Source organism: Otolemur garnettii, unplaced genomic scaffold, assembly GCF_000181295.1.
Source record: "Otolemur garnettii isolate 467f Iridium unplaced genomic scaffold, OtoGar3 scaffold00053, whole genome shotgun sequence".
Classification (NCBI taxonomy): Eukaryota; Metazoa; Chordata; class Mammalia; order Primates; family Galagidae; genus Otolemur; species Otolemur garnettii.
In genome coordinates this window covers 7,382,602-7,405,625 of record NW_003852448.1, presented here as the reverse complement: position 1 = coordinate 7,405,625, position 23,024 = coordinate 7,382,602, and the positions used below count along the sequence as shown (strand labels likewise).

At 39.1% G+C, this 23,024-nt stretch overlaps 1 protein-coding gene across 1 annotated transcript in view; it reads right to left on the bottom strand.

Moving 5' to 3' along the window:
• RHEB (Ras homolog, mTORC1 binding) overlaps window positions 1–23,024 on the bottom strand; it is a 53,641-nt gene that overhangs the window by 18,588 nt on the left and 12,029 nt on the right. The window contains exons 2-3 of the mRNA XM_003792032.2: window positions 7,896–7,967; window positions 602–669 (exon numbers count right to left, since the gene is read on the bottom strand). Of these exons, the coding sequence (XP_003792080.1) occupies window positions 602–669; window positions 7,896–7,967 (140 nt within the window). The remainder of the gene's footprint in view (window positions 1–601; window positions 670–7,895; window positions 7,968–23,024) is intronic.

Genomic DNA, 23,024 nt, shown 5'->3' with positions numbered 1-23,024 from the left:
TCAAATTGGATTTTAGACTCTAACCAAATTGGTGTTTTAAGGTCCAACTCTTCACAAGATGAAATCAAGTCCTTTCTGCCCTGTGCCCTTTTCATTCCTTTCCCCTAGGAAAAATTTACTTTTGATCTTAATATAGGAGAACACGTTATTATTATATATGGGGAGAAAAAGCACTAATGAGTCTCTAATTAAAGTTTAGAAAATAGAAAACTACTATCCTGTAATAAACGATTACTTTCACAATGTTAAGAATATATTTAAAATAATTCTAAAATAGAAAAACAAGTTATTTAAATAACTGTCTTAGAAAAGATGAAGTAGATAGCATATTAATATTCAGATGTTCCTTTGACTTATGATAGGATCAAGTCCCAATAAGCCTACTGCAAACTGAAAATATCCTACGTTGAAAATGCATTCAATACTCTCAATAAACTCACTATTGAGTTGAGAAACCATAAGTCAAACCAGTTGATGCAGGGACCATCTGTAAACAGCATGAAGGATTTTCGTGGCACAGCTATCGTGTTTAAAAATCAGTGCTAGAGCCAGGACTATTAGAAAGGCTATACAAGATTCTGAGATGCCAGAGGTCACTTACTTGCCCAGCTGTGTCTACAAGCTGAAGATGATATTCTTGTCCATTTACTGTGATCAACTTTGTGAAAGCTAAAGACAAAAAGGGAATTAAATGTTAGTTAAAAAATTAACTTAGATCACTCAAAGTTTGAACAATGATAACCAATCAAGCCATAGAATCCCTAAAAGTCTCACAAAAAGGTCCCATGAATTAAAAAAGAACAAACTTTTGAGTTGTATGACTTCTCCTCAACTTCCATTACTTAATGAAGAAACATTGGTTGACTAAAACCAAGCACGAGTAAACCCTCAATCTTTTTCAAAAAAACTGAAAGGAGGCAATAACTCAGTCCATAAAAATGGTCTGAGTGCTCTGTTGTGAGTCCTTCCTCTTATGAAAAAGTAAAAATACATTACATAAAGAAATGAGGTCTAGAATGAACCAAAACCAATTAATTTTCTGTTAATTTACAGAAAGTCTGATGCCAAAGCACAAAGAGCTAATATGTATGTATTAAGAAGTGCTAAGAGTGCTAAGAACTTTTAGTTCATAAAAACATTAACAATTTCATTGACATAAAACACCAAAGGAACAGACGTTGTGTTGAAGTCATCATTCCCACTTAGTGTAAGGATCTAAGCAATTTGTCATAACTTCTTTTCCCAAGGAGGAAAACAAATCAGACTCAAATAACTTCTGGAAAAGTAAATTCAGAATTCTAGGAAGACAGACTTCAAGCAAATATAGACAAAAAAGGTAAGAACTACTAATAGTAGCTGAATAGAAAATAACCTGGAACACTGACAAGGAAGTGGAATGAATTTCTTCCCCATACCCAGCTGCAGCCACCTTGACTCACAAAGAGCCTCCAACCTCCTGGCCATCCTGCGCATTTAGCCAAGCAGCAGGCTTTATTCCTTGCACAGCTAAGAGAGGTCTCACTGTCCACAGCCAAAAGGCAAAGCCAAAACAGACGAATGGAAATTATGCAAGAAACACTTAAGTGACAAGGAGGACAAATAGATCTTATCTGAATTATATGAAGATGGCTGAAAGAGAAGCAATAATCAAAGAGAATCCCATCAGCATCATACTTCTCTAACACAAGTGGGGTGCTAGAAGTCATGTGAGGAAAGATTACAGAATAATCTGTGCAAGCCATCGGCCACACTTTATAGTATTTTTTTTTTTTTTTGAGACAGAGTCTTATTTTGTCGCCCTCTGTAGAGTGCCATGGCATCATAGCCCACAGCAACCTCAAACTCTTGGACTCAAGCAATTCTCTTGCCTCAGTCTCCTGAGTAGCTGGAACTACAGGTGCCCTCCACAACGGCCAGCTGTTTTTAGAGATGAGGTCTCACTCTGGCTTAGATTGTTCTCAAACTCGTGAACTCAGGTGATCCACTCACCTCCGCCTCCCAGAGTGCTAGGATTACAGGTATGAGCCACTGGACCCGGCCTACTTTATAGTATTCTTATACCCTTTCTGGAAATTATCACTTTAAGGAAAAGTTAAATCAGGGGAAAAACTGAATCAGAATTATTTCAAGATGGGGAATATCTAATATATCTGTTTCACTAATTCTAAAAACAAGTTCTAAGGTATTTTTTCATATGGTAACTAACCTTTTAGAACTTGGCAAAGATCTTACACTGTCAGAGCTTTTGGTCACTGTCAGCCAGGGGGCAGTCATGACGTAGCTGTGTGAAAACCTTCAGTTAGGTAAGACCAAAAAGTGCATTTTAGATTTGATGAAAACTATGTAAAAAAACTGGTGAGCAATAAAACCAGTGATGTTCAATCAGATCTAAGTAACTATGGTTATGAAATATCATAATCACTGTGACAAGATAATTAAAAAAAATCATTTATTCACACATGCATGCATTCATTCAAGAACTATTTCCTAAATGACACAAAGTCTATGTTAACCAGTTTGATGAAAATATTTCAAATTGTATATGAAAACACTACACTGTACCCCATGTTTGCATTAATGTATACAGCTATCATTTAATAATAATAATAATAATAAAAGAACTATTTCCTGAGTGCCATCTCCACTAGTGGTACTGTTCTAGATGCCTGGGATGGGGTAGTCCCTGATATGCAGTGAGCCTGGATCCCAGTGAAGGAGGAAAGACACAGACACACACATGCCCCCACAGGCCCTGTCAGGTACTTTGTCAGGGTGAGGGCATCCAGGCAGAGGTTAAACAGCAAGAGAAAAAAGTCAAAGCAGCTGAAGCTGAGAAAGAACAGTGAGTGGGCAGGTTGGAGAAGAGACAAAAGTACTTCCAGAACTTTGGATTTTTATTCTGAAAGTGATGGGAAACCAAGGAAAGATTGCTCTAGCTATGCTGTGAATAACAGAAAAAATGGACACAGGGCTATTAGACCTACAGTGACCAAAGTTGTGAGTATCATGATCTACAGCAGATAATGCCAGCTGACTTACAGGGGTAGATATTCTGGATGTGCTTTTGGTAGAACCAAAGAATTTTCTGACTGATTGGAAGTGGGGTGTGAGAGAAAGAGCAGTTAAGGATGATGCCAAGGTTTTTGGTTAATCAGCAAAATGAACAGAGTTGCCCTTTACAAATATAGGAAAGACCAAGGGAAGAACACTGGGAGTGGGAGAGGCAGAGAATCAAAGTTGGGTTTTTGGTATGTTATGTTTGTGATGCTGATTAAATATCTAAGGGGGAAAGAGGGCAGTTAAATAAAAAAGCCCAGAGCTCAGAGGAGGGGTTTCAAACACATGTTTGTGAGTCAACAGCAAATTGAGGAGAAAGAGGGGAAGCTCATTAGAGAGCAAGAGCAGAGAAAAGGCCTGTGTATGGGACACACCCTCCAGTGCCAAGTCAAGGCTGCAGAATACTCAGCCAGACTGGGAAGTGCTGGCCAGTGAAGTAAGAGATTAAATCTTACATAATATGCAATAGAAACAAAATACTAATGAAAGTTTGAGCATATCTTTGCACATAAAAAGGACATAAATCCTCCTACATGTAAGAAAAAACATGAAAGTAAAGACCTTCCAGTTTATAATGGGAAAATAGATTTTTTTTTTGTTAGTATAGAAAAAACAAAGAATGTAATGAGAGGTGACAGGCAAGGAGGAGCTGTATTCTGCCCTCTCATTTCCACCTCACACAGAGGAGAAAACCCTCTCTCCTCAATGACTGGAAGAATGAATCCACTTCCAATTTAAAATCCCGAAATTCCCCTACGTAGACCAATAACTGTACTAGTAATAAGTAAGGTAATAAAGATTTCTAAAATTTGGTATTCGCAAAGTAAGATTAGTGTTACTAAAGCATGGTAAGGTCATGCTTGATAATGCTGCAAAGCTCCTAATTGGAATTTCACAATTTTTTGAAAGAAGCTTTATCATTCATCAATAGTACTACCCTGAGATAGCAAAAGTTGTAAACTGCTGCTATTCTTGCTTTTAAATTATCAACTACCACTAATTTAGTTTCATCATATTAACTCAGCTTGCAATGAGTTGTTAGATTAACACAATAGTAGATAATAAATTCATTTGCATTAAGCAATATTTCTGGTCTAAAAATGTCCCCAAGCTGGAAAATGTAGTTTTATTGACGTTATTTTCTACTGTTAAAGATGACACTTTCCCACAATTTTTGCTTTTATAACACCTCATAGAAATTTGTCACCACTGAATGTTTACTATAAATAGCCTACTCTACCTTATAAAGATATAAGTGTAAAATGATTTCCTAATTAATTCCAGATCTGTACAGTCCTTTTTTTTTTCCCTTTTTTTTCAGTTTTGGCCCGGGCCAGTGCCCTACTCCTTTGAGCCACAGGTGCCACCCTCCCCCCCTTTTTTTAAGTCTGTTACCCCAGGTAGAATGTAGTGGTGTCATCACAGCTCACTGCAACTTCAAACTCCTAGGCTTAAGTGATCCTCCTGCCTCAGCCTCCTGAGTAGCTCAGACTACAGGCACTCACCAGGAATCCCAGCTAAGTTTTTTATTTTTAGTAAAGATGGGGTCTCACTCTTGCTCAGGTTGGTCTCCAACTCCTGGGCTCAAGTAATCTTCCCAACTCAGCCTCCCAGAGTGCTAGGATTATAGGTGTAAACCACCAGGCCAGATGTATTTTTAAAATCACAAAACCAGGGTGGTGCCTGTGGCTCACTGGGTAGGGCGCTGGCCCCATATACTGAGGGTGGTGGGTTCAAACCTGGCCCCGGCCAAACTGCAACAAAAAAAATAGCTGGGTGTTGTGTCGGGCACCTGTAGTCTACTCGGGAGGCTGAGGCAAGACAATCGCCTAAGCCCAGGAATTGGAGGTTGCTGTGAGCTGTGTGACACCATGGCACTCTACTGAGGGCATAAAGTAAGACTCTGTCTCTACAAACAAACAAACAAAAAACACAAAACCATCCAATTATGTTGTTAGCAACAAGTTCATGGTAACCATTTCCTTTCTTTCACTGATATTGCTGAACGATGCTTTTCTACCAAATAGTGAGGGAAAAGATGTGATAAAGGTTTCTGCCCTGTGTTAGACTACTAGAAGTACAGCAAATAGAACATAATGTCTGAACATGCTTCATGAACTTTTAATGGATATATATAATCATATATTCATTTCTGTTCTTGCCTACAGACTTTAATAAATACTCTGAATTCTTTTTTTAGATTAAAAAGTCTTTGTTATTAAACATTAAGAACAGGAAACAGTTTAAAACATGATTAAAGATGATGGTGACAGCTTTAAGTAGTGGTCGTGTCATATTCTGTCTCTGAGATAGTATTGAAGTACATAAATTGGACTTTTTCTGATCTATTATTTATGTATAAAGAAAAAGTACTGTTACACAACACCATGACTGTCCTCCCACCTCCTTTTCTTTTAAAAGATGTCCTGCTTTGTCACATAGGCTTAGAGAGTAGTGGCATGATCATAGCTCACTGCAGCTTTGAACTCCTAGGCACAAGTGATCCTCCCTCCCCAACCTGCCAAGTAGCTAGGACTACAGGGATGCTACCATGGCTGAATAATTAAAAAAAAAAAAATTTGGTGGAAACACGGGTCTCATATGTTGCCTAGGCTGGTCTTAAACTGACCTCAAGCCCTTCTTCCACCTGAGCCTCTTAAAAGTGCTGAGATTACAAGTGTCAGCTACTGAGCCTGGGTCAACTCATTTTTAAACAGCATAAGGATGTACAATTATTAAAACAACAACAACAACAACAACAAAACACTTTTATGGGCAGAATTTAACAAGTAAACTACCTTGTATTGGTTTTGTGAATAAAATTCCCAAATTACTCCTAATCTTAAGGATATATAATCCTAAATTGCTATGTGTGGTAACAAAGGCCAAGATCATGGTCCAGTAGATAGATAACCAAACTTGTCCACCTAATATTTCTCTTAATGAGTTTACTATTCTATAAATGACCAGCTTAATGAGTCACAGGATGCAGCCAGGACTCCTCCCTGCACAGATACACCCACAGAGGTTACTCTGAAACATGGGTCTTTCCAGAATTAGTTTATCAACCAACAGGTTTCCCTCTCTGTCACCAGCACACTGAGACACAAAGAACAGACAAATATGTTAAGCCAAGGGTGGGTAAACTTTTCCTGTGAACAGCCAGATAATAAACGTTTGAGGTCCACAAGACTTACGGTCTCTGCTGCAACTATTCAGCAATGCTGCCACCACAAGGTGCAAAGGAATGAGCATGGCTGCATGCCAGTAAAACTGTATGGGTGTTAAAATCTAAATTTCATATAATTTTCATATGTCACAAATATTATCCTTCTTTGAACCTTCCAAGAGTATTTAAAAATGTAAAAACCTTTCTTAGCTCTTCAGGTATATACAACCAGGTGGTAGATCTTTTGGGACTATAGGGTGCAGTTTGCTAACACCACTCTTCCCTGGTGTGAGCCAAAGCATTTAATCAGGTGTCCTCAAACTATGGCCCCTGGGCCACGAGGCCTGCCTAGGGCATTTATCCAGCCCACTGGGTGTTTGTGCTGCTGCTGCCTGTCCTGCTTAGTAGCAAACTCATCCCAGGGCCCGCAGTCCAGCCCTCCAAGAGTCTGAGGGACAGTGACTGGTCCCCTGTTTAAAAAGTTTGAGGACCCTTGATTTAAATGCTTCTCTTGGAAGCTTCAGCAAGTAAAGTCTATGAATCTAGTCATCACAAGTTTGTGAACCCAGCTGTTAAATCTGCTTCCAGTCTAAATGTCTAACGTGCCAATTAGATTTTGATGAATCTGATGTTAAGGATGTACGTTCCTGGTGACAAATCCTAGGTAAGTCCTGGTCTCAAGAATCTGAGAAAACTACTTTCAGGACCTTCCTGGAGTTCTCAGACCGCTTGAACCAAGACCAGCTTCATTGGAGAAACAAAGCTGGGCACCACAGAACATGCCTGTAGCCTCAGCTACTCAGGAGGATCACTTCAGCCCAGGAGTTCAAGTCTAGCAAGGACAACAGAGCAAGATCTTGTTTCATAAAAACAAAGTGGGTGGGGATTTACCTTATGGTCCTAGAAGCCTTCAAGAAGATTATGAAACCATTGATTGAAAATGAACAAAGTTAAAGGTTCTGGTCTTCCCTGCTTTTGTCTGCACGTGGCCTGAAATGCCAACAGGCTTTTTGAGCCAAATTCTTTTTAATGTTGCAACTGGTCTCTCCAATGCAAGGTTAGGCCATTTCTCTTTGAAGTCTTTTTTTTTCTTTTTTTTTTGACAGAGTTTCACTCTGTCACCCTGGGTAGACTGGGTAGAATGTAGTGGCATCACATCTTACAGCAACCAAGCCATTCTCTCTCTTGCTTCAGCTTCTCAAATAGCTGGGACTATAGGCACTGGCCACAAGGCCTGGCTAGTTTTTTGGCAAAAAGGCTGTGGAGAAATTGGGGTGAGTGTACAACTGGTTCTATAAGAGCAAGAAACAAGGGATCTGGAGTGTTTTCATTCTTTCAAACTCAGAATTCCTAAAAAGTGCCACTGCTGAGAAAGGGGTAAAAAAACCTACTCTCTATTTCTGTTCTGAGGCTGATGCCGGATGCGATCATTTCAATACTGGACCAGATTTCTACTGACTTGATTAACAATTTTTAGCCAGCAGGGGATATGGACACTGAATAAAAAATCTTTCAGTATAAAGTGGGTAAAGTTTTTGGGAGTTTTCTTTGACCCCAACTGGGATAGATATAGATTTTACCCTCTGTAATCAAAGATCTGTGAATACACAATGGCTATTTGTACACAAAAGGAAGCTTCTCAGTTTAAGTACTTGAAAACAATACTTACTGTTTTCTATGGTTGGATCATAGGAGTCAACAAATTGGCCTTCAACAAATTGAATCGTCAGTGAGGATTTCCCTACAAAAGAGAACAAGAGCTCAGAATGAATTGGCATATTCATATTAAGGTAAAAAATTTTAATTCTACTGCTTTATTAAAAAAATCACTAATAGGTGAAGAAAGTAAAGGTATTAGGGTCAGAAAATTCCTTTTAACCCTTAGACTGCAGAGGGCTCAGAAACAAAAAGTACCCACTGTACCAACCCAGCATCTTGTTTGAATATGAACTTAGGTATAAGCATTGGCAGTTAAAAGGCTAGTTAGCACGTGAGCAATTTCAAAAAATGAAATAAATTTTATTAATTTGCTTTTTAAGAGAGAACTTTAAGCAATTAAGCTATTATAAATTAAACACTTCCACTCTGAAGGTCCAAGATAAGTCAATATTCTCCTGTCCTTGAGATTCATGTATTTAACATGTTAATAAAATGATTAGTTTCTTCATGTTCTTTCATATATGACTTTTAAAAGTGTTACCAGTTATAGCTTTTATAAAGAGTAAGTAATCATATAAGTTTTTATTTTAAAAATTCTTAGAAGACAGGAATCCTGGCTTGGCGCCTATAGCTCAACCGACTAAGGCGCCAGCCACGTACACCTAAGGTGGCGGGTTCGAATCCCCAGCCCGGACCCGCCAAACAACAATCATGGCTGCAACCAAAAAATAGCCGGGAGTTGTGGCGGGTGCCTGTAGTCCCAGCTACTTGGGAGGCGGAGGCAGGAGACTTGCTTGAGCCCAGGAGTTGGAGGTTGCTGTGAGCTGTAATGCCACGGCACTCTACCCAGGGCGACAGCTTGAGGCTCTGTCTCAAAAAAAAAAAAGAAGATAGGAATCCTATCTCAGTCATTCAGTATTAAAGGCTTAATTAACAGTACCTAGACAACTAAAGACATCTTTTGGATTTTACCAAATCACTAGTAATAATTGAGTTCATTAATGTTAACAAATCAAGAACTAGAGGGTCCTAATTTCTTATCCTTCTGTTTGTTACCTAAACTTTTTATTGGAAGACTTTAGAAGAAAATGCATGTCCTATGCATGATTTAGCTATAAACTAAAAATAACATCCTAAATCCCCTGTTCTGACTAATGAACCCTCTCACTTGGCCAATGGACTCCAGGAAAACCTTAAACCTGAGTTTCCAGAAAAGGCAGAAAGGGAGGTTGGACATGCCTATTATATTCTCTCCCTTTAGAGTTTAGACACCACTTATCAGCATTAATGTTGAAGCAGAGGTAATAAGACTGACATAACAGATTCTTTGTGGCAGTAAGATACTAAATCACAAGCAAGATCTAAGGCCATGCAACATACTTGCAGTCCATCAATTTTGTTTAACAATTTATTTTCAGTAGGTATTATGGCTTGCTCTATGATTGAGCAGCCTTACTGAACTTAAAACATTCCTTTCTATGGATGCCAAACTTTTAATTTAGAAAAAGCTTTATTCCTTTAACCAATTACAGATTAAGAATCTCTGGCTTGGCACCCACAGCTCAGTGGTTAGGGCAACAGCCACATGCACCAGGGCTGATGGGTTCTAACCTGGCTTGGGCCTGCTAAACAACAATGACAACTACAACAACAACAAAAAATGGCTGGGCATTGTGGCAGGCACCTGTAGTCCCAGCTACTTGGGAGGCTGAGGCAAGAGAACCACTTAAGTCTAACGGTTTGAGGTTGTTGTGAGCTGTGATGCCACGACACTCTACTGGAGGTGACACAGTGAGACTCTGTCTCAAAAAAAAAAGTCTCTTGAGTCCATCCACAACCTACAAGCCCCCACTTGAGGATATCCTGCCTTTCCAGGCTGTACCAATGTATACCACCTTCCATGTATTAATTTATGATTTTACCTGCAATTCTTATAAGCCCTGAAGTGTATAAAACTTAACGGTAATCTGTGCTTCTGGGGTTTGTGTATCTATAGGCCTCACTCACTCATGTTGGCTGAGAATAAACCTCTTTATATTTTTTACTGTTTGGCTTTTCTGTTAATAGAACACAGTGCAGGTGACTTTATCACTAGGAAAGTGGTCCCTCCCTAATTTCACCCAAACCCTCTCTCCTCTCTCTCTTATATCCTCAGAACATTAAATACATGCTCTATAGGCTGACCATCCTTCACTTCACTTCCATCACTGCAGCTGTGCAGTGAGAAAGAGAAAAGAGAGCCACTGTAACACCACCCTCCCCCTTCCTAGAGTTCAAGTCAAGCACTTTCCCCTCCTCAATCACGGAGCCCTACAGTTCACAGGTGGCACAATGTTTTCACACCAGAGGCATTTCCTACACATTTAAAGGTGGCTTATTTGCTAGGCATAGTCCTTAGGAGGCAGAGGCAGAAGGACTGCCTGAGCCCAGGAGCAAAAGTGCAGTGAGCCCTGATGGTACCATTGTACTCCAGCCTGAGTGACAGAGACTCTATCTCTTTTATTAAAAACAAAACAAAACAACGACAAAAAAACAAAAGCTGACTTAAAAGTAGGAGCTGCCGGGAGACAAGAAGAAAATCCATTCAGCCATAAAAAAAGATAGTGACTTCACATCTTTTGTATTATCCTGGATGGAGCTGAAACACATTCTTCTTAGTAAAGGATCACAAGAATGGAAAGGCAGTTATCCAATGTACTCAATTCTAATATGAAGCCAGTCTAATGCATGGCCACACAGGAGAAAAACTCATTTCAATTCAAGTGGGGGGAGAGGGACAGAGAAGAGAGAAAGGGAAGGGAAGGGGAGGGGAGGGAGAGGGGAAGGGAGGGAAAGGGGAAGGGAGGAAGAGGGGAGTGGAAGGGAAGGGGGAAAGAAGGAGGGAAGAGGAAGAAGGGAAAGGGAAGGAGGGGGGAGGGGAAGAGGAAAGGAGGGGAAGAGGAAGGAAGGGGGATGCTCCCAGTGAATGGGCAAGGTTTGGGAGTGTTTGGCACACCTTTTGAGGGTGGGACATAACCAACAAGAGGGACTCTACCTAAGAAAATCAAATATTTTGAAGTGATTGTTTGTACCCTCACATTAACCTGAAATTAAAAAAAAAGTCCAGAAGTTGGCAGACCTAATGCTTCTCACCAGCAGCTCAGTACGTAGTTCAAAATGTCTCTGGAAGTACTAAAACCCAAAATCATTCTTTAAAAAGCAGCCTACATAACTGAAAATTAAATGTCAGTCTTCTGCTTAAAATCTTCATTACAATTAGAATTCCCAACGTCTGACCAAGGCTCACATACTACCATCCCCTTTCCGCTCTGGCTACTTCTCTGACCTCATCTGCCAACATTCCTCATCCACCCCTCAGGTTCCAATCCTATCCCTTCTGCTCTTGCCAAGTCCATGCCTGCCCTGGCTCTTATTCCAAGCCAACACCCTCTCCTCATCGTTGAATGTATGACTCATTTTCATCTTTCTGATCTGAGCTGAAGAAACCTCCATCAAGACCATCTTGAAAGCAGCACCCATTCCCTAACAGACCTCCACAGCTACCTCATATTCCTCCTTGGTATTTGATGTAATCTGAAATGACCTTCATTTATTGATTACCCCTCTGAGACCAGCATAGTGTACACACACTGCAGACAATCAGATTTCTGAACAAATGAATGAAATTAAAGCTCAGACCTCCTTAAGTCAACCTCATCCATTTGGATACTACAAGATCTCAAATTTTATACAAAGGAATAGTAAATAGTTCAAGAGAAATTAAGAAGCAATTCAAGTAGTATTTATTGGTACCCAATCATGGGCCTGCCTATGATACCGGGATACAATAGTATTTCAGGAACTCTACACATTTCAAACAGACTGTGTTCAAAAGAAAACATGTACTGTGTTTCCCCGAAAATAAGACCTACCCAAAAAATAAGCCCTAGAAGGATTTCTATGCATTTGTTAAATATAAGCCCTATCCCATAAGAAGACCCAGTGATGGGTGTGACTATGCAGATATACCATGCATTCTGACTGAGAGCGGTAAGGAAGACTGGAATACCTTTTATCTGCCACAGCTCCTTTCTCCAAGCTGTTCACACTTGTGCACACTTGTGCGGGTGTGTGTGTGGTAACCGCGGTCACAGGCATCCTGCTGCACATGCAAATGGCTAGGGGAAAGGAGTTCACGCATCACTAGTGCCAGCCCCACCAACAAGGTCGGCTCTCCCTGTCAGGTTCCAGAAGATGACTGAACTGTATTTGAATAAATGTAGATTGTTGTATTATACTTAATAAAAATAAGGCATCCCCTGAAAATAAGCCCTAGTGTGTTTTCTTGAGAAAAAATAAATATAAGACAAGTGTCTTATTTTCAGGGAAACATGGTGTTAGCTCACAAAGAATTTAACTCAAAATATAGCAGAACTATTTTATGTAATGAAAAGAGGGAAAACTTATGTTAAAGTCAAAAAATTAAAAAACATAAAATTGTTATTTACACTGAATGCTATTGGTTGAAGCAAATTAGTTTAATTAGAATGAAATAACACAAAAAGAAACTTCTTAAGCGTTTTTTTTTGGAGGATACTTTCAGGGACTGGTGGGTTTTTGATACCCTTACCCAATGTAGATAGATAAGGGTTTGAGTTTTTTTTTCCCCCCTTACGAACAGAAATAATGTAAAGAAAGAAAACATTTTTCATTACCAAAAAAAGGAGGGATTAATATATTTTTATTACTTTTTGGGAAGTAGATCTGGACTAAAAATATCAAAACAAAGGGGTGAAGGTGATGATACATGTAATAAGCTCCCCAAGAGTTACGAGACAGTTCTATATTGGCAAGAGCCAAGTTTCAGCATTCCTGCCTTGCAGGAGTGAAAGGAGAAGAGCCCTAAGTATTACCATCTGAAATTTAGGGAACCACGTTCACCCTGAAAAGTTATACACACTAAACATGACTGCATTGAGATAAAGAGCAAAAAACAGAGTTATAGATAATAAGTGGACCGCATTTAAAAGATACAATCATTGTTAGACATTTAAAGAGTTCCGGATTTGTATAATAAAAAGGCATAAATTATTTGGCAGGCTCACTGAAGAATCTAATCACTCTGGCAAAAGCAGACAATGTAGTCTAAGCACTGCTGCATTCACTAGCAGTGAACTAGGATACCAAAATTTAAAAGCTTATTCCTCAAGGCACAAGAGGCTCAGTCTGGTGGCCCCCAGGGAGAAAGGTATTATTCATTAGCAGAGATGGGACTGAAGAAAAACTGTTTCCCTAGGGTCTCTTCTCCCTGGGACTCTCTCCCTAAGGGGAGAACATTAATTATTTAAATGAGAAGGAACAGGAAGGCTACATTTGCTGACATGACACAGCTGTTTTCTGCTGGTTCCATTAAAAAGCAGAATTATTAGTCAAGTAGTGTTGAAATCTTTACAAGTCAGTATTAAATGATAATTAATCTTCGTAAATCAGTCCCACTGCTTATTTTCAAGTGTTCTCAGTTCTGGTTATTATAATTTCTGGCTTTGAGGAACAATGCTGAAGAAACACTTCAGCTCTTTTGGTCAAGTTTTGTGCGCAATGTGCTTGCAGCCACAAAAAGGCACTGTCAATTTATAGCAAATTATGCTCTTTACTGTGATCAAACTTTCATTTTTCTCTCAATAATTTTATACATTTAATTTTGATAGATAGGCAGTTAGGACCTCTGGCTCTCCTGGGGGACAAAGTGTGGGCATCCCAGGCCTGAGCTGCCCTACCTTGATCCTTGTTCTTGCTGCAACAATTGCCCACACCTGTGAGAGGAGGGAATGGCTTACCAATCACCCTACCAATCAGAACTTAGTGCACCAACTGCTAATGAAAGCTGAGGATTCTCTGGCTGTAGGCCTAACAGCACAGGTATAAGAGGGTCTGAAAGGTGACCTCGAACAACCTTAAGGCTAATTATCAAGTCACTGGCTGAAATCTACATTGTGGTTCACCCCCCAAATGGGCTTTCAAAGAGGCTCACTGAAGGTCTGCATGTGCAGTAAGACCCAGGTCATATACCTCCCAACTGTCTATCAAAGTGGTTCCATAATCACATCTGAATCATGAGGAAGGTCCAGTCCAGACTATAAAAAAAGACCCCAGACCTTAACCAAAGGCCTTTTTTACGTCAAGGGGCCCATTTGTGGCAAATTTTGCTCTCACTCCGTAAACGTATTTTACCCTTCCTCCCTCAATAAACTTCATTTCATACTTTCCTTGCTTTTGGTGGGTGGTCATTCTTTGGCCAAGAGCATACCAAGAACCGAAAACAAGATTGCCAAACCTGACACTGGCTTTTGTCCTTAACACATTTAGGTTCTGAAACACTAGCTCTAGCTATTTACTGAAGATGTTTCACCAATAATTATGCTTTCAGGCTTATACATATGTAACTCCTGAGAAGAATCTAAAACTCCATATCAACTCCTCGGAGAAATGTTATAAACAGAAAGCAGCACATGTTTTGCTACATAGAAACATAAATTACTCATTTAATGGCATATTTCAAGATAACCCAAAATAAGTGATGGAGGCAAAAGTTTAAATCAACAAAGGTGTATTGAGCCCAACTTGAGGACATGCTCAGGAAAAACAAAGCCACAGAACCATTCCACTGGGGAATTTGGAAGTTTCACTTTTTAAAGGGAATAATGCCTATGCATACACAAAAGGGGAGTTGGCAAGAGGGGAATGGGTAGACAAAATGGTTACATCCCTAAGACCCAGGAGGCAAATACTAGAAGAGAAAGAGAGGGAAGAAAGCATCAATTATGTAGATGTCCCAGGGAGGTAGAAGAATGTCTGATCCTGTCTTGTATCTGTTCTGCACCCGGGAAGATGAACACACCATTAGTGTGGAATCTGTGAACTAAAATGAAACTTTACAGCTCCCCACTTTCAGTGGCTAACTGACTGGATCCCTCTTGGCCAAAAAGATTCCCCAAAATTAAATTGCTAGCCATGAGAAAGGAGGTCAGGTACATCTCATTACACCCCTTCCCCCCATACACTTTGTAGCTCTTTAATAGGCCTAAGGCTATGCAGGACGAACCTGAAGGTCCTCAATTTATACAACAAATATATATGGGCAGTAGCTTGTCTCTGATTAACAAGACACTTATCTTTTTTGTTTTTGTTATTGTTGTTGCGGTTTGGCCGGGGTTGAGTTTGAACATACCACCCTTGGTATATGGGGCTGGTGCCCTACAAACTGAGCCTCAGGCACCACACAACACTTATCTTAACTCAAGCATTCCTCTGTGCTGACTTCTGGTCTTTTAGACAAAGTCTAACTCTTTCAGACAACTGTTCAAACTGAAGAATCTTTAAAATTTAAACCCACCTATAACCCGTAAGCGCTCACTTTGAGATGTCCCACCTTTCTGGGCCAAAGCAACGTATGCCTTCCACATATTAATAACTCTACCTATAATTCCTGTCTTCCTGAAATGTATAAAACCAACCTGTAACCCCACCACAATGAGTCTACTTTTTCAAGACTCTTGGGCATGGCTCTGGGTGGTCTTCAAATTTGCCTTAGAATAGATCTCTTTAAATTATGTTATAGAATGTGACTTCTTTTCCATCGATAAAACCGTTCTCTCTCTTTCTCAATAAATTATGTTTCATGCTTGCTACATTGGGATATGTGATCACTTTTCAACCAAGAGCACTCCATGAATGAGGACCCAGGCAGCCACCTTGAAACTCAACACTTTAGATTTTCAAGAAGCAGCTGGTACCCCTCAAAGTTGTGTATAAAACTCCAAACAGCTCTTTCCATGGAGCCTGCAATCACTGGGGGGGGTGGGGGGGGGTCCCAGCTTGCTATACAAGCCATTAATAGTTAATGAACTTTCCTTTTCTTGATAAAATTTTACTACCTCAAGCCACCATCATACTGCTCTAACAACATGATGGGTAGGTATACAGGTTTTGCATCTACCAACTAATCAACAGTCATTCAGAATGGGTATTCCACTGTAACTGATGTAATTTATCAAGGACACAACCCATTCTAAGGACTGTTTTCATCTTCACTCCAAACTCCTTAACATCACTTTAGGGGACAATGATGTCCATGGACACAAGCTAACAGCTCTGCTTCCAAACCCACTGGTAATCATCTCCATGCCACTTTAGACAACATCCTGAGCACATGAGAAAGGGCTGGTCACCGCCCAAACTGCTCCTCCCCTGGCACCTGCATATCCTACCTACAGGAATTCTCCCAGTGCCCTAGTTCTGACTCATCACCTAATTCAGACTATCTCTGCAAGCAATGTTTTCAATCCAGGGGCCATGAAGCCAATACACTGAGCCATAACATGCACTACGTTTTAAGAAATAGGAACAGCACAACAGATAGAAAATAAAGGTATTATGCATCTTCCGTCTCCATTACATACATACTCATGACTGGGTCACAATAAATTAAATAAGGATTTCTTACTAAGGACAGCAGTCAAAAAGGTTTGAAATATAGTACCCTGTACACTATGACCCTGAATCTCCAACCTCTACCAGGTTTCACTTTCTTTCCTATCCAGCTTAATCCCCAAGATAAATCATTTCCTGATGCTTATACAGTCAAAAGTCTCCAATTTCCTTTCTTGGGGGGGGCCTCTGATAAACCTCTGTGGTCTTAATCTAATCATCTGCTTTTGTGAGCCTTTTGAGCTCAGCTGCAGAATTTCACAACCATGCAGGTTCGGTGACCCTTAATAATCTATAGTCTTTTTGGCCCTGTCCTATCTCTTTAGAATCCTTGCCTCCTACAGTAGTTTTCAAAGTGTGGGCCAGCAGCTTGGTATCACGGGGTAATTATAGTACCACAAGCAAAGTATTGAGGTCCATCCAAACCTACCAGAAAGGCAACCCTAGAATCGAAGTATTAACTGCACACTAAAGTTTAAGAACCACCACCCTCAGGTATTAAGTCCAACCACCAATATCATCATCTTTCCTCCTCCAGCCTCTGGGCATTTATATTCCTCCTCAGAAGCACTTAAAGTCCCCCTAATATGGGCCACCACCTGGGACATAGACAAGATGAGGTCATGTGGTGACCTCTAAGGTCCCATGAAGGCACTCTCAATTTCCCTCCCATCACCTTTCCGCACTGGCCCAGTGCTCTCACCTCACCACCACTGTCAAAGAAAGAGGACGACACAGCCTCCTTTCCATAGAAGCTGTTCTATACCCTCATTTCCTGGAATGATCCTCCTAAAATAGTTATAAATGCTTTCTTAGTTTCTCTACTAGTTTATTACATTCCACTGTTATAAAGATGTCTCTGAAATATTTAAATAGATTTCAGAATCCAAGGAGAGAAAGAGGAGAGGAGAAAGAGGGAAGGGAGGGGAGGGGACAGAAGAGAGGGAGAGTGAGAGGGAAGGAGAGGAGAGGAAAGAGGGAGGAGGGAGAATAGAGAGGAGAGGAGAGGGGAGAGGAAAGAAAAAAAACCAAAAGACAAGACCTAAATGACATTTTAAAACAAGATCTGTTCTTAGTATTTAACATAAAATAGATTGGCATCAATTTCAAGCAAATAATGCATAATTTTGGTAATCACAGGACAACAGGAAAAAGTATTCATCCCATGACAATCACCTTTTCCCATTTCTAGGACTTCATTTATTCCAAGACACATCTAACGGAAGAAGCCTGTTGGGCAGGGGATGGTAAGTACACAAGTAAATGAAATTTACAACACACTCTGGTTTCAGAAACATAATAATTAGTACGAACAGGATAATGGGTAAAGATTCAGAATTTGAACTCAAGATTATGGTGTGAATCCCAGTCACATCACTGGAGAGGTTAAGCTATCTAAGCCTCAAACTCCTGGTATTTAGTGATGATTAAATGAAATCACAGATATAAAGCACAGCACTGGGTACCTATCACACGTCAAGTAAATAGTTATTCCATTCTATACCACATCCCTCCAAAGTCAAAAAGCTTTTCCTAAATTATGATCAACACCTTGAATCCACAAACATCAACCTAAGTCCTACTCCATGCATAAATCTGAAAGAGATGTCAGTATTAATATTGACAGTATTAATAATACAGATTGAAACCTGTAAGGTCCCTGGTAATCTTAAGAGGGAAAATAGTGCTCACTGTGTAAAGTCAAAAATATCACTCCCCTTCCCTTTGAAAGTGTTTAAATACACACACATATACAGGCCGAAGATTCTCAACTTTACTCTCTAATAAAAGCCACTAGAGATTTTCCAGCCAAAAAGGAAACACAAGAATGTGAAACATTCCTAAGATCAGGATAAAATTGTGGAAAAAAGACTAGAAATAAAAACTAGATTGTTTTTTAACCCACCTCAAAATAAGTGCTTAATATACACGCATTCCCCCCCAAGAAAGATTAATCTCTAAGGAAAAAAAGAAACAGAAAAATCTTAAGAAACAAAGTACATACCAGACTTCAAGACTTCCTAGGAGTCTACAGTAATTAAGACAGTGTGGTACTGGTGTAACGACAGACACAGACAAATGAAAAGAATATACAGACTCCAGAAATAAGATCCACACATACATAAGATCAACATACTTCCAAAAAAGCAGCAAAGCCAATTCAAGGGAGAAAGGACAATATTTTCCAAAAAACAATGCCAAATCAACAGGATGTTGATATTTTAAAAAAGCACCCTGTAAACAAGTATAGGATAAAAAATATGGGTTATAAACCTAAATGTAAAACCTCAACTATGAAACCTCTGGAAGAAAACATGAAAAAAATCTTTATGGTCTTCAGGTAGGCAAAGATTCCTTACACGAAACAAAAGGACTAAACTATAAAATAAATTAATCAACTGAATTTCATCACAATTACTAATTCCGCTTTAAAACACAGCAAAATGAAAACTGAAGTGACAGACTAAGAGAAAATATTCATTGTATACATATATATTTAAAAAAAGACTTATTCGGAATATATCACTCAGTAAAAAGAATCCAATAATAAACACATACATAGGCAAAAGACTTGAACAGACACTTCACAAATGAAGATACTCAAATGACCAATAGGTATATGAAAAGATGTTTAACACCATTAGTTACCGGGAAAATTCAAATGAATCCACATGAAAATTCAAATGAATCACCCTATGAAAACAGCTTAAGTTAGAAAGACAGCCAGTATGAAGTGTGAGGATGGGCAGGCAGCAACTAATTGGTAGAAGTGCTAAGATGATACAAATACTTTGGAAAACAGTTTGGTAAGTTTCTCATAAAGTTATATACTGAACATATATGTGACCCAGTAATCCTATTCCTAGGTATTTACCAAAAACAAATCTGTCCATAAGAACATGCAAAATGCTCAAAACATCTTTATTCTTAGTAGTTAAATAATGAAAACAACCCACAGATCAACCCAACAAGTGATCAAATGAATTTTGGCACATCCACACAAAGGAATACTATTCTGCAGTTAAAAAAAAACTATTTATAGATGGAACGTCATGGATGAATCTTAAAAACATTACACTAGTGACAGAACAATTTTATATTGTTATGATTCAATTCATGTGAAATTTTAGAATAAGGAAAACTAACTTGTAAGGATGGAAAGATAAATGGATGCGAGGGACTGACTTAAAAAGGGCACAAGGAAACTTTTTGGGATTCATGGAACTGTTTTGTACTTTGATTGGCCTGGAGATCACACCAATGAAATAATTTGTCACAGCCCATCCAACTCTTCGCTTATTTTTAATTAATCTTTTTTTTTTTTTTTTGAAACAGGGTCTCCTTGCTCCAGCGATCCTCCTGCCTAAGCTTCCCACCTCAGATGTGTGCCATCATGCCCAGCTAATTTTATTGTTGGTTTTTTTTTTTTTTTTTTTTTTGTAGAGATGGAGTTTTGCTATGATGCCCAGGTTGGTCTCCAACTCCTGGCCTCAACCAATCATCATACCTTGACCTCCCTACGTGTGGGATTATAGGCATGAATAAGCTCCGGAACCAGGCCCCAACACTACACTTAAAATAGATATTCTTATACATAAATTATACCTTAAAAAACTTGATTTAAGAAAAGAAGACAAAGTATGAAAAAAAACGGAAGATAAAACATTTACTATTTTTTACTAAGCAGAGTGGGATGGTGATTACTAGCTATGTAACATTATGCAGTTTTCCTGAGTCTGTTTCCTCATCTATAAATTAGAGAGATAATAGTAACTACATTATAATGGTGGTTGTGAGGATTAAATGAAAATACATGTACAACATCTGGTAAGTAATAAGAGCTTACTAAATCTCATTATAGTAGTGCTACTATTAGCAACTGCTCTTAGGCAGAAATTAGCTCAGGAGAAAAAAGCATTTTCATAATTGTATCTAATAAATTAATCTGAAATTAAAGATGATGATATATAGTAACCACTTCAGCTAAAGCCTCAAAACAACATGATAAAAATATCAAAAAATAAGACAATAAACACACATCCCTAAAGCAGGAAATTACTGTTTCAGTTATCCATTACTGCATTATAAACCATCCCAAAGTTTAGTGACTGAAACCAACTACTTCTCTTGCTCAGGTTTCCACAGTGAAGGCTGGGCTCAGCCAGGTCCTCTGTGGTTCTCACTTGCAGTCCTAACGTCTTGCAAGTTACCTGAGGCTTCCAAGAATTCAAGAGCAGCAGTTACCTACTTCTGAAGGTTTAAATCCTGGAACCCGTCTGTCATCACCATTCTGTTAGGTCTAAGATAGTCACAGGGCAAAGGCAGGAGTACTGTGAGGGTACTTTGTTGGAAAACAACAATAAGTAGATGCCAATAAAGGATTGGTTTGCAAACAGCAGAAAATACTACAGAATCACCTGGGTTATAAATGGACTGAAACATGAATATATCACCATTGTTAAAAGGGTAGGAATAACGAACTGTATAAAGATTTCTTTAACAATGTGTTCCTTACATGATATACATTACTAATTATACACTTAGCAATTATATATACTCATTTTAGTAAAAAAAAATGTGTAGTTTCATCAATGGTAGGATTGGTGGTTGTTGCTTTTACAGCAGGGTAATATGTGTATATATTTATGTAATATATATGAGAGTCAGATATATATGTACATAATTATATGTACATATAGCTAAGTTTTGAAAACATATACTTAACCCAGCATTTTCATCTTAACAGGGGGTACATGAGGAGTTCCTATGTATTTTGACAAGGTCCTTGTGTGATTCTAATATGAATATCCATCCCCACATCTCTAACATTTAATCAGATGAGAGCATGCAAGACCCTTCACACAAATTTTAATTATTTGAATGAAATACTGTCAGAATTTACAAAACATTTTCACATGAATTCTCTCACTTGTTCCTATGAATTAAACAGGGCTGACATCATCTCACAACCATCCCCCAATTTTAAAAATAGATGCTGAAGAGAAAAAAAAGGAGAGAAATAAAGGTGCAATTATTATGACAAGGACAAAGCAGAATAAGTAAAACTGGTATATAAAATTATTATTCATTTGAATACTTACTGAGTACCTACTATAGCCAATTAGTATGCTGCCAGATATATTCCACTGAGGAAAATAAGAAATAAGTTTAATTATATAACATGAAGGACTTAAAAAATGAAGAATTTTATTAACTGCCAGGGTCATTAAAGGAAAAAATGTGCTACTCCAGAAGGCCAGGCAACTGTTTCCCTAAAGATTTTTTAATATAGTTAAGACCTGACAAATTGTAAAATATTAAATGTTTGGCAACAAGGAATGATTTACTTTCCTAGACTTGTGGCCAAAACTGGGGAAAAGGCTGGGGATGGAGGTGAAGATAAGAGAGGAAAAGAGAAATTCTCAAATTACAACACAACCCCTTTAGCATACAGAGTGAACATAATACTGTATTAAAGAGCATCAAATTTAATATTGAGCAAAACTAATAACTAACAAAGTATGAGGAAAATGAGATAAAGTAAAGCATATTTATCAGTCAGCACAAATAGTTAAAAATACTCAGACTGGCCTGATGGTGGCTTACATCTATAATCCTAGGACTCTGGGAGGCTGAGGCAGGTGGATTACCTGAGCTCACAGGTTGGAGACCAGCCTGAGCCAGAGTGAGACCCTGTCTCTGAAAATAGCCGGGCATTGTGGCGGGCACTTATAGTCCCAGCTACTTGGGAGGCTGAGACAAGAGAATCACTTGAGCCCAAGAGTTTGAGGTTGCTGTGAGCTATAACTCCATGGTACTCTACTGAAGGTGACATAGTGAGACTCTCTCTCAAAAAATAAAATAAAATATAGAAAAACTGAGGCAAGAGGATGACTTGAGCCCAAGAGTTTGGTTGCTGTGAGCTATAAGGCAACAGCACTCTATCCAGGGTGACAGCTTGAGACACTGTCTCAAAGAACAACAACAACAACAACAACAAAAACCCAGACTGTTTCTTCCTATGGTATACTTATACCATGGAATACTTACTATTCAGCTACTAAAAAAGATGGTGACTTTATATCTGTTGTATTAACCTAGATGGAGCTGAAACATACTCTTTTTAGTAAAGCTTCACAAGCATGGGGAAGCAATAATCCAACGTCTCAGCTCAGTACCTGTAAACACAGTGATTAAGGTGCCAGCCACATACACTGAGGCTGGCAGGTTCAAACCTAGCCCAGGCCAGCTAAACAACGAGAACTGCAACAAAACCTAGCTGGGCATTGTGGCAGGCACCTGCAGTCCCAGCCACTTGGGAGGCTGAGGCAAGAGAATGGCTTAAACCCAAGAGTTTGAGGTTGCTGTGAGCTGTGATGCCACCATACTCTAACCAGAGCAATAGTGTGACACTGTTTCAAAAACAAAACAAAACAAACAAAAAAACCCAACATTCTCAATTCTGGTACGAGGACAACTGATGCTAGTTCATGGTGGGGGGGGGGGGGGGGGAATGGGGGAGTGGAAAGAGAGAGGGAGGGAAGGGGGTCTGGGGTTACAGTGTGTGACATACCTCTTAGGGGCAGGACACAATTATAAGAGGGACTTACACTGATTCTCTACTGGCTACTGGCTGCACAATACAATGGCCAGCAGCTATACTTGAATAATG